Here is a 12,872-nt window from a genome sequence, read left to right on the forward strand (position 1 = left end):
TGACACAACGTCGTGGTCCTTATTTAGGACAAACAGCCTGCGTAGCCACGCAAACCATGTACATCAAATTGTGGATCACTCAGCTAACATGTTATACTGCTATGTATTTGTTTATAAAAAATGTCATTTATACATTTATTGTTTATAAGAAATATGAAAATTACCGAATTGATTTTAGCTCTGTACATCTCTGAATGACCTGGAATACATCAAAAGAATTCTAGTTTCTATGCCGGAGAAGTTAGACCTTCCAAAGGTAAATAATTTTATCCTTTGGGTTGAGATGGTACATGAAAAGACTTAGTAACTAGCATAGTAGACAGAAGATAATAAGATGACAGTTTGATCATTCAGATGCACTTTACTACGATATGATACCCCTCAGTAGTTTATTGCTTCCCATGAGCAGACAACTCCTTAGGATAATTAACACAGATAATTGCAATGTTACTCTTGTAGCTAAGATGACTATATCCTTCTTTCCCCGTCAAATATTACAGGTGGTGGCAGCCATAGAGCGTAAACACGCTATGGGTGGGGTGGAAGATCAGCCTAATCATTTTCAGAGTGTATTTGAGTCACTCATAGACTCAGCTCAGATGGCGATGGATTCCAAAATAGAATACATTGCAAAGAAGGTTTCTGATATGGTAAGTGTTAATATCTGTAAGTCATAAGTGTTGTATCTACTCACATTATAGCCTTTTTCACATATGAGCCATCTCTTGCAGAAGTTCCCAAAATGAGACATTTTATATAAACCCGCATACAAGCTGATCTCCAAATACCATGGTGTGTAGTTTAGAGTAGTAACGATATATCAGTGTATCGACAGAGTACAACAAAATATCAATATGATGTGAAATGCACTGATAAAGGTTCATTATCAAAGTTTTGCTGAGTTTCTCTAAATTTTTACTACTAACACAAGCACACTGCAAAGTGCTGTGCGATCAGCATGAACTCTGTCACCTTATCATCCGGTAATGAAAAACCAAAATGATGATGCTCAGAGTGAATGTGATGTAACAATCAGGCATGTGATCCATGATTAGTGAGACCTCCGTAGATGTAATGTGTCTGACAGAGCTGGTCATTTTTCATTTAAAGTTTTTGCAAAGGAAAGCAAAGCCCAGAGTGAGCTATATTTTTGATTGGTTCAAAGTAAGTGTAAGTGATTGTAATGCATGTAGGTGATTGTTTTGTCTACATGTAAGTACAGACACACTTATAGGCTAACTTACTTTTTTAAAACAGTTTGTGCAAAGCCTGCTAAAGCCATACCACACAGTTTTTGGCCTTGGGGAAACGCTGTGCCTAATTGCGCTATGCGTTTTGTAGTACGCAAAGATTTATGCTGGAAAACATGATACAAGTAGTAAATAGAATACTGCTTGTCTCTCCCTGCCTGATGCTACAAGTAATGACCTATCCAGCACGAGGAATAACATCTGTGACATCAGTTAAAACAAAGTAATTGTGCTGCAATGATAAGAACAATACCAGTTAAATGAAGCATTTCTGTTGGTAGATGAGGCCAGAGATAAAAAAGAATGTGTTCCACCTTTGTTGGTCACCAGACAAGATCCCAGTACTAGATGTGAGTATTAACATCAAGCTATTAGTTGGTCTGCTTTATTATCTTCAAAGGTTCTAGACTGTTATATTATCCATTCATAAATTAGGGTGAACAACTTGCTAGATTGAAATCGGTCTATTAGAATATAAATGAATGCCAACTTTTGTGAGACTGAAAAAAATTTAAAAGCCTCAAGCAAATACCCACTGGCTTATCATTGTGGGATTTATTCATGAACAAATTAAAATTTGTTCCTGTTTCAATCAAATTACCTCGTAGATTTTCTTTCAAATGTTTTTTTAGATTCTTTTTAGGCTGGTCAATGATGGAAGACATTACCTTACTTTTTAAAAATCACTATGCCCAGTAATTTTTCAATGTTATTTACAAAGCATGCGGTAGTTTTTTATTTACCACTCAAGTTTGTAATTCAAAATTATTTTTAAACATATTCAAGTTTTTTTATCTCATGTGGTTTTGATTGTTATCACCAAAAAATAAAATATTGCTGTTATAGGTTACTCAAAATTCATAAGGACTGTTAGAGCACCAAATATAAAAGAAATATATTAAGAAAACTGTGAATTCGATTTTGTGTTTTTTTCAAATGTTTTGATGATATTGTAGAGTGCCTGTGGTGTAAGAAAAGGTTCAACCTCCTGAATTCTTTCTTCTTTGTTAAATAGTAATTTTTTTACATTGTCAGTCTAAAGCAAATTGTGAAAAACTCTTGCACACACTTCTTAACAGGTCCCTTTTTTGAACCGAGTGGGAATATTAAAATAACTTCAGTTATTTTTACTGTGTTGATGTTGATTCTGAGATTTGCTTAGATGTCATTTATCTAACTTTGGTATTCGTGCTCATTGAAATTCATTCATACCTGTACTCATAGCAAACCCAGTTCATTAATTCTAGTCTGCACAACCCTACTTTTATCAGAAATTTTCTTTATAAAATAACATCTATTCTTTGCTAAACATGACTAATACTGTCATCTCAACTGTTAATTAAATCGCAAGTGTTGCCGTATATCATTATGTGATGTAAGCATCTGTTGGCATTGAAAAATGGTGGTACAGTTTAGTTATGTGAACCAGAATGCAGCAGCCAAGCTATATCATATCACCACTACTAACATGTCATAGCATCACTACTAACATGTGATGACATGTCATATCATCACTACTAACATGTGATGGCATGTCATATCACCGCTACTAACATGTCATATCACCAGTACTGACATGTGATGACATGTCATATCATCACTACTAACATATGATGGAATGTCATATCATTACCACGTACTTGTGATGGTATCTCATATCACCACTACTAACACGTGATGGCATGTCATATCATCACTACTAACATGCAAAATAGTATTAATCAGATTACTCCTTGTTCTTCACTAGTAAAGATATTATTATTTATTTCTGCAATTATAATTCTCATTAGATTTTGTTGACTTGATCAAGCCAATGCTTAGTGGGAATTGGTTGACCGAATCGGTTGATTTGATTGGTATATTTAACTTTGTATGTCTCTAGGTCAAATATGATATATCAATAGTGTGGTTGTCAATTGCATCAGTGTCTCCGGGTTTTTATTTATTTATTGATAACTGCAGGCGATTGAACCTCTGATTGACTACCTTGACAGCAACCTGCTTACTCTCTACACCTATCTACTTAGGAGGAACTTCAAAATAATCCTTGCTGCCATCTGGCAAGAGTGTCTTGAAGAGATACAGGAAGTTATTGAAGAAAATCCAGAGGTCAGTGTGTTTAGGTCAAAGGCTTTCTCCTTTTGAAGAAGACTTGTTTGAAAAAAGCTAATGGGACTTCAATGGGTGCTTTTGTGTTTAATAAGCAATGCTAGTAATTACTCCAGTTCTTCAAATAATGTAAAGTGTTGCTACGTACTTGGCTTTGTCTATTGATAAAAATTCATTTCACGCTTTCTATCTGATAGAATAACAAGAGACAAATTTACGGTAGTAGACACGCCAACAATGTAAACAATCTGTTCCGAGACCATTTACATTATAGGGATTTTACATTATACGAATTATAAAATACATGTAAAATGCCTAATCCACGCCCAGATCATCCTAAACTCACCCTTTTGGCCCTTAATATTGGAAAAAATTGAACAGAACCTTTTAATTTAATGGGTGTATAATAACTGTATTATTATTAGTTTGTATCAACGACTTTTCTTTTTTTGTGTTTCACTCGTCTTGGGGGTTTATGATAATGGTAATTGGACGTTAAATTAAACGTAGCGTACATCTTCAGTGTCAATTTGGATCGGTTTTTTTCCTTTTGTTCTAGATAACATGGTCTATGCTGAAAAGAGAAATATAAAAAAATTCGTTTATGTTTAAAATAAAGTAAAACAAAATCTTATATTTACTATCAAAATATTTGTGTCTGCCTGTCTTTCTGAAGCCAGGGTTAGAGGTTGGAATAAAACATCACTTTCTACGCAACTCCTGTTCATAACAATCCGATTCGTAAACCGACACTAACACCTTCCCCAATAGACCGCCTTTAGTTATTTTTGAATAATTTTGCAGCTGCATATTCTCTTTGCTTTATCGGCATACCTGATGATCTCTCACAGCATGCTAGACTACCAGGGAACTAGTATAGATAGTAGAGATACCCCTATAAGTTGTTTTATCTCCCAAATGCGTGAAAGAGAAAACGATATTTTTAAGGCTAACAACGAGACTGATTATTTAAGACTGAATTTGAGAACTTGTGCCGACTTGACACTTTACGTGAACATTTATTATGCAATATGAAGCAAAAATTTTACGTGATAATTTATTTACGCTAAGTGAAATTTACGTTATTAGAGGTTTACATTATGGGAGCATCTAGTGTAGTTTTATGGAAATAGTCCATTATTTATGATGAGATAGGTGTTGAAACTATTACATACAAACTGTAAACAGCCGAGTCTTCATGACAATGTGCTAGTAGCTATTGTTGTTCTCTCAGAAGATTAACCCTCTAGATATTTTTTACAGCTGGAGGCCTGCTTCTGCCTAAGGATGCTGCAAGCATTGGAGATTCTCATAGACTTTTTCAACAGCGGTGATAAAGGACTTCTCGTCTCTGAGATAGAGAGCAAATTATATTTGGTGAGTTATCTTCTATTGTTTGAGAAACTCTGTCTTCAAATATCTTCTGAATACTTGTGTGAAAAACTGTCCATTTACCCAGGAGCCCTCGCAGCAATAACAAGGAGCCTTGTTATCCTCCTTATACTTGACAGGTTAGGCTAGCATTACAGTTACAAGGAAGACGATCTAACAGCTAGATGTTGATTTCATTTTAGCAGCATGCGTAGGCTGAGATGGTGAACATGCTGGTCAAGCTGTTGTTACTTTGTTTCTGCGCAGCTGTTTATTTACCATTCCCAACTTGGGCTTGCCATTTAAATAGGCTATATTGATTATTTACCTGTTTGACTTTGGTCCATTTTTAATGGCGATCTTTGCCTCCTGTGGTAGGTAATTGATCGTGATGTATTTATTTGCATGATGCCGATGGTGAACTAGTGGTGGTTTGCTGGCTGAGAGGGAAGAAGCTGTTACCGCAATGTAAAATAAGATGGCTCGGAGAGTGAGAAGTCCCCAAGATGCCATGTTGTTATCATTGTTATTATTATTGTCTTACTTATCTTACTGTTAATAAGTGATACATACAGGTGTCGTGATGTTGCAGGGACTCAAAGCTTATCTTACTATACAGAGGTTCACAACTCCGGAAATCATCTGTCAATTTTTTACTGAGATGGTCGAACGTCAGGTAAATTAAAAAGATAATAAGCCTTAGAAAATAATTTTTGCAAAATTGGTTAGTAATTGTTTTCTAAATATTATTCATTAATGATTTGTTGCCAGTTTGTAGTGTTATCTTACTGATACTTGTCATGTTTTTATTTGACACAGAAAATAGCTGTTGAAACAGAAGAAGTAAAGTTAGGCGTCATAGGATTTACAGTATATTACGAAAGAGCCATTCATCAGCTACATGTGAAAGGTACTACAGAAAGAAAACCTTTCTAAATAAAAATTGCTTTAATGATTTTCGCACCTTATTCTAGTTCTTAAATTAACTGTTTGGGACATCTTTTTGCCTGCAGTAACTTGACTGTTACAGAGCCGCTCAACTGTAGTTTAGGAAATTATACCTCAGAGTATTTGAGAACTGCGCACATGATTAAAATTTACAAGATTTTGTATTCTAGTCACTTTTCTGTTCCAGTCTGCCACTGTAAACATATCATTGCCCTGGATTCTAATGGCCTCTCCGATCCATACATCGTTTGGGACCTATGCCCCCGTCATCTATTTACGGACTGTGATGAGAGCAGAACTAGCATAAAGAAGAAAACTTTAAATCCTGTCTACAATGAAAAATTTTCTTGGTAAGACTGTAACACATGCAGTTTCGGTTGCATATCAATTCAATTTGGGGTTAAGGACTTGACAAGGTAACGGTGGTGCACAAGATGTCTGATATATATAAATATTTGTTTCTTGATATTTTCTACTGCTTTGATTGGCCATCACAGTTAATAGATGTTATGTTTCTGCACAGAAGCAATTAAATAGAGTATTAAATTAGAGAAATGGTTTATTGCACACTCCAGAGACAACTGATTTGATAACAGAAAACCCAAGTATTTATATGTTTGGTCATAGAAAAGCTTTGTAAAAAGCTACAAGCATTATTAATAGCTATAATGAGACAGTACTATATAATATTAGCTTGTATAAAGCTTTAGCTAAAAAGCATAATGTTTGTTGGCAAAGTACCAATAATACTTGGCACTTGCATGACACCTCCTCACTAAGCTAAAGGTTCTTTCTGGTTCTCTTAGACCTTCGGGGTTTGTCTCTGCTATACTCATCTCCATCAGGTAGACGAGGGTTGCGTGGTCTTCTTCTAGATGGAGGTTGCTCTGTTACAGTTGTAGGGGCTGGTAGTTGCAGTTTTGTCTCCTCTGTTATATCAGGTTTATCTCCAGGGTCTTGATCTTCTTCTGTTGAGTATCTTGGTCTGAGTTGTTCAACATGTCTTCTCCAAGTAGGTCCCTTTGGTACCACTTTGACATTGAGACTACGAGTTCCATATATCTTAGTAACAATGGCTGGAACCCATCTAGGTTGTCTGTTGCGTCTAGGTCCATGATACAAGGCATAGCATGGTGCTCCAAGATTGTAGCTGTGTATCTTGCTAACTGTCTTTTCTGCCGATCGGTTGACTTCTCTGGATTGATGAAACTGTGCTATGTGTGCAGGTGATGGCAATAGGGTGTCAATCTTGCATCTCATCTGTCTTCCATTCAGCAGCTGACTGGGAGAGTATCCTGTAGGAAGTGGTGTCCTTCTATAGTGCATCAGGAACTGTTGTAGTGCAGATTTAGGTGAGAGTGACGATTTCTTCATGGCTTGTTTGAAGGATTGTACTAGTCTTTCAGCTGCGCCATTTGTAGCTGGATGGTAGAGTGCTCCAGTGAGGTGAACAATGCTTCTCTCTTGACACCACTGCTGAAACTCTCCTGAGGTGAAGCTGGTTGCATTGTCAGTGACTATGGTGTGAGGGTATCCAAAGTGTGCGAATATCTCCTCTAAGATGTCTGTGGTAGCTCTGGTAGAAGTAGATGACGTCCTGTGTATGCATGGATACTTTGAGTAGGCATCTATCATCACTAGCCATTGGCTGCCCATGAAGTTCACTGCATGATCTAAGTGAAGACGACTCCATGGCTTCTCAGGTAGCATCCAGGGATGTATAGGATACTTCTGTGGAAGCTTCTGGTGTTCAGCACAGGCAGTGCACTGTCGGCTTGTCTCCTCTTTATCAGAGTCAATGCGAGGCCAATAGACAGCCGTTCGAGCTAGCTTCTTCATTCTTTCCCTTCCAAAGTGTCCAAGGTGAAGGATCTTTAATACTTCCTGTTGTAACTTGACAGGAATGACTACTCTGTTGCCATATAGAAGACAACCTTCAGTGATAGAAAGTGAATCTGAGATCTTGTGGAAGAGTGACAGCTGAGTCTCCTTCATCTCTTTGTTACCAGGCCATCCTTCTGCTGTGTAGCGCATTACTGTGGCTAGTGTTGGGTCTTTCTTTGTCTCCTTTGCTAGAACATTGTAGTCTGTAGAGTTGAGCTGTTGTCCAATAGTGTGAATAGTGCATACTGTATCAACATCATCCTCATCTTCTCTTGCATCAAACTCTTTATCAGGTCCAACTGGCAGTCTTGAGAGGACATCTGCATTTTGATGATGCTGGGTAGATCTGTATTCTATGGTGTAGTCATACTGATTTAGTACCAGTGCCCATCTTGCTAGTCTGTTGGCTGCTAGAGCTGGAACTCCTTTGGTAGGTCCTAGAAGTGTGAGAAGAGGTCTGTGGTCAGTTACCAAGATAAACCGTCGACCATACAGGTACTGGTGATACTTCTTTAGAGCAAATATGATTGAGAGAGCTTCTTTTTGTATTTGTCCATATTTCCTCTGTGTGCTGGTCAGTGTTTTTGAAACATTGGCTATTGGTCTCTCACTTCCATCAGGATAACGATGAAATAGTACAGCTCCCAGTCCAGTTTCTGAAGCATCACATGAGATTCCAATGTCAAGATCTGGGTTGAAGTGTGCTAAGACACTATCAGTTGATAGCATATCTTTCAGTTTGTTGAAGCTCTTTTCTTGTTCAGTGCCCCACTTCCAGGTCTCTCCTTTGCGTCTCAGTTTGTGCAATGGTCCTGTGAGTTGTGACAGATTGGGTATGAACTTGCTGTAGAATTGTGTAGCTCCTAAGAAAGATCTTAGCTGAGTTAAGTCTGTTGGGACTGGCATCTGTTGTACTGCATCTGCCTTCTTTCCTTTAGTGATTCCCTTTGAAGTGAGTTTGTGTCCCAGATACTCTACTGTAGGTTGAGCAAAACAGCACTTGTCTTTTCTACATCTGAGCCCTCTTTCTTCTAATCTTTGAAGAAGTCGACGTAAGTTTTGTAGATGGCTCTCTGCATTGGCTCCACTCACTAGTATATCATCTAGGTATACTGCTACTCCTGGGAGGTCTTGTGTCAGTTGCTCCATGATTTCTTGAAAATACCCTGGTGCTGAGCTTATGCCAAAGGGCAATCTCTTCTGTAGTAGTACTCCTCGGTGTGTTGATAGTGCTAGTCGTCGTTGACTTTCTGGTGCCAACAATATTTGATTGTAGGCATCTGCTAAATCAATCTTTGTGTAGCAATAGCCTCCACCTAGTTTTCTGATTAGATCTTCTGGTAGTGGGATAGGTTTCCTATGTGTTTCTAGCTGATTATTGATAGTCTTGGAGTAGTCTCCACATACTCTGATCTTCCCTGCAGCTTGACCTGTTGTAGATTTGCGTACAGGTACAACTGGTGTTCCATACTGGTTGAATTGAGTTGGTTCCCATATGCCTTTAGCTACACCTGCTTCGTATGCTTGGTTGAGCTCTTCTGTCAAGGCAATAGGAACTGGTCTGGGTCGGCAGAAGACTGGCTTTGTTGAAGGTTTGAAGTTTATCTCTAGTTCAAAGTTCTTGAGACATCCTAGCTCGTCTTTGAATATTTCTGGAAATTCTTTGCACATCTCCTTACACTTGATTTGTAACCTCCCATCTGGCTGGTTCTCTGTGATTGTTGATACAAGGTTCTGTTGTAGCTTGTCATCAATAGAGATGCCTAGTTGCTGTATAGCAGTTCTTCCTAGTAGGTTGAGATCTTGTACAGCACTAATCACAAATGGTAGTCTGACTTCTTTCTGTGCATCCAATTGGGCAGTTAGCTCACATCTGCCAAGCGTCTCTATGAGATGTCCTGAGGCTGATTTGTAGTTAACTGTAGTAGGTTTTAGGTTTGGCTTTCCTAGCTTCTCCCATATTGATTTACAGATGAAGTTGTCACATGCTCCAGTGTCCAGTTCAAGTGTGAAGTTGTCTCCCTCCAGTTTGATGTTTTCGGCAAGTTTCACCATCTTGGTTGATGTGCATTCTATCATCTTTACTGGTTTTTCTGCTGCAGATGATTTCTTTTTCTTGCATGCTCTTTCTATGTGACCTTGTTTAGAACAAAAGTTGCAGGTGGCTGCTTTGAATCTGCAGTCATCCGCTGTATGGTTAGTTTGGTCACATCTGTAGCATAGCTTTCCTTCCTTCTGCTTGTCAGGTGTAGAGTTGTTTTTCTGGATTGGTTTGTATCTTGATTTCTGTTGAGCAACCTTGTTGACTTTAGACGAGTTTCCATAAACTGTCTCTTTGGCAACTTTAGCTGCTTCTTCTGTTTCCTGTGCTACCTGTATAGCTTTGTTGAAGTTGAGTTCATTGTCCTTGACCTTGAAGAGAGATTTTAGAACTGCTTCATTGTTTACAGAGCAGATAAATCTTGTTCTGAGAGCCTCATCTAATGGATCTGTAATGTCTATGAAGGCACATGTAGTTGCATCTTGACGAATTCTGGCAGCTAACTCTTGAATAGTTTCTCCAGGTTTCCTCTGCATGTCACTCCAATACTTGTAACGCTCTCTAACAATGAAGCGCTTAGGGTCATACTGGTCTTTGAGAAATTCCAGTATTTCATCCATGTCGAGGTCGTTGATCTGCTTGGGTGTTGAAAGCTGAGCTGCCATATTACTAAGCTGCTTGTAGAGTGTAGGCTGTTGGTTGGTGAGAAAAGTGCCAGCAATCTTGTCTTGATGAATAGAATTTGCTGCAATGAATGTGTTGAATCTGTCTATGTAATCTGTTAGTAGCTCTGCTGTTGGGTCAAAACCTGGGAAGGCTGGAACAGCGGTTGCAGCTGTTTCTTGTTTCCGTTGTAGGTTTTGTAGTAGTAGCTCCATCAGTTTCTTATTCTCCTCCATTCTTTCATCTTGCTGACGTCTGTATTCCTCTTGTTGCTGCTTGAACTCCTCATGCTGCTGTTGTCTATGCTCTTCTTGCTGCTTTCTCTTCTCCTCTTGCTGCTGTCTCTGGTCCTCCTGCTGCTTCTGCATTAGCTTGATCAGGTCTGCTACTTCTGCCATTGTAGTGGTGCAATTTTGAACAGTTACTCTTGTAATAAACTAGAACTCTTTGTATCGATTTTATCAATGATAAAATCTGAACAAAACTCTTTGTAACTGTTCAAGAGAGAAATCCTTGTCGCCAATTAGCTTCTGTTATGTTTCTGCACAGAAGCAATTAAATAGAGTATTAAATTAGAGAAATGGTTTATTGCACACTCCAGAGACAACTGATTTGATAACAGAAAACCCAAGTATTTATATGTTTGGTCATAGAAAAGCTTTGTAAAAAGCTACAAGCATTATTAATAGCTATAATGAGACAGTACTATATAATATTAGCTTGTATAAAGCTTTAGCTAAAAAGCATAATGTTTGTTGGCAAAGTACCAATAATACTTGGCACTTGCATGACAATAGATTAATTATTTAGCAAATATTTTAGCATTCTAATAAAATAACTACCCATTTGATAGTGACAGCATAACTCCATCCACTCTGAACTTCAGAGCTGACTCTGACTTATACAAGCTGAGAACCTTTGACCGTTACAATCACCATATTGCAAGATATATATAGTCAGTCTTAGCCGAAGGACAAGTTGACAGGACAATTAGCAATTTGTAAAACATTTCAAAGCCTTAAAATTCCGTGAATAATTTCAAACGCCAAATGACTCAGTCGACTTGTGTGACAATTCTTGATCTATTTAACAGGTCTACACTGTATGTGTTCAATCCAGGTTTAAAAGTACAGGCCAATACAAATATGCGATCATGAGTAGCCAAAGTACACGTTAGGCATAGACCTATTAACTATACTAACTACTACTATACTATATTCCCACGACCAAACACGAGCGAAGCGATTGTTTGGGAGATTTATGATAAATGCATATGTGCACGCAACTCACGAAAATTATTTATCAACAGCCGTCGTAAACCCTTGTACCGAAATCTCATCAACAAATTTAGCCATTTTTCAATAGAGTCGTTTAAGTATAATAACGATACGAAACACATATAAACCTATTTAAATATATTACCAAGTCTTTATTATTTGTAGAAAATTTCCTAAACCTTACCCATCCGATCGGATTATACATAAATAGACAGATTAATTCTGCCTAAAATCGTTATTAAAACTTGTCAAGCCTTATTTTTATCAAAATTAAGACCGGCAAACGAAACGTCGAGCAACAGAGAATAGAACCATTAAGTCATGCGTATTTCATGAAAAAAAAACGTACATTTCACCAGTCTATACTCTATAGCATTGTCCAATTGCCGAAGGTTTCTGTAATTAACGTAGAAGTACTGAAAGTAATTGTTTCTTTTTTGCCGATTCTACTGGAATCTAACATTTTCGACACTTATAATAAATACTTTAGTATTCCAACTAATGTCCAAAGTAGTGAAAGTAAAGGAAATAGCGAAAATATTTTTCTAACGATTCTTATAAGATTATTACAATATTTAATTGGGAGAATAATTATTTGATTTTATAAGATTTAATTATAATAATAAGCATTCGAATTTACAAAATCGAAGCAAATAGTGACCGATGTTGGGCAATATATTACTGTTATTATTTTTTCTAAATAGTTTAGTTCAATAGATTTTCTAAAAATCTATATAAATATCACAACTTCTTGATATTGTTAGCTATGACGTTTTGAAATGTAAACAAAATTGTGCATTGGTTTTCTATTATTACCAGTATTACTATATTAATAATATTGGTTATTTTAATAATATCAGTGCAGTTTACTTCTAATACTGCGTGTCTCCTATTGCAGGGAGAGATATAAACATATAATCTTTTCCTTTCAGTATTGTTGTTTGTTGTACATAATAACACCCAGTACATCACAGCCACCATTGCAGTTATCCTATTGCACTGCTGTGCCATTTGACTGCTAATATTGCATTTCTGAACCATACCCTTTCTTTTTTCCAATATCACTTTGGTTGTGGGCTGTATGACAGGGGAATTTCTAGTAATATAGTATAGTTAATAGGTATATGACGTTAGATAATCTAAACATTCATACTATTGTTGCTACACTAAAAGGTTTAAGAAAAAGGGTTAAGCTCATAATGCAGTTTTGGAAGAGGCTCACTAGATATCAGTTTGTCTATACAGACGGTTCCCTACTTACGAACATTCGAGTTACGAACACCGGTACATACGAACGCATGTACGTTGTTCGTAACTCGATTAACTTTC

The 12,872-nt window shown here is 37.2% G+C and overlaps 1 protein-coding gene across 1 annotated transcript in view; it reads left to right on the plus strand.

The window, feature by feature from the left end:
- The window catches only part of LOC137394225 (BAI1-associated protein 3-like), a 72,749-nt gene that overhangs the window by 57,716 nt on the left and 2,161 nt on the right, over positions 1-12,872 (plus strand). Inside the window, exons 20-27 of the mRNA XM_068080946.1 lie at positions 179-256; positions 501-650; positions 1,532-1,600; positions 3,213-3,359; positions 4,623-4,736; positions 5,323-5,406; positions 5,550-5,640; positions 5,866-6,028. Of these exons, the coding sequence (XP_067937047.1) occupies positions 179-256; positions 501-650; positions 1,532-1,600; positions 3,213-3,359; positions 4,623-4,736; positions 5,323-5,406; positions 5,550-5,640; positions 5,866-6,028 (896 nt within the window). The remainder of the gene's footprint in view (positions 1-178; positions 257-500; positions 651-1,531; positions 1,601-3,212; positions 3,360-4,622; positions 4,737-5,322; positions 5,407-5,549; positions 5,641-5,865; positions 6,029-12,872) is intronic.

Source organism: Watersipora subatra, chromosome 4, assembly GCF_963576615.1.
Source record: "Watersipora subatra chromosome 4, tzWatSuba1.1, whole genome shotgun sequence".
NCBI classification, from domain to species: domain Eukaryota; kingdom Metazoa; phylum Bryozoa; class Gymnolaemata; order Cheilostomatida; family Watersiporidae; genus Watersipora; species Watersipora subatra.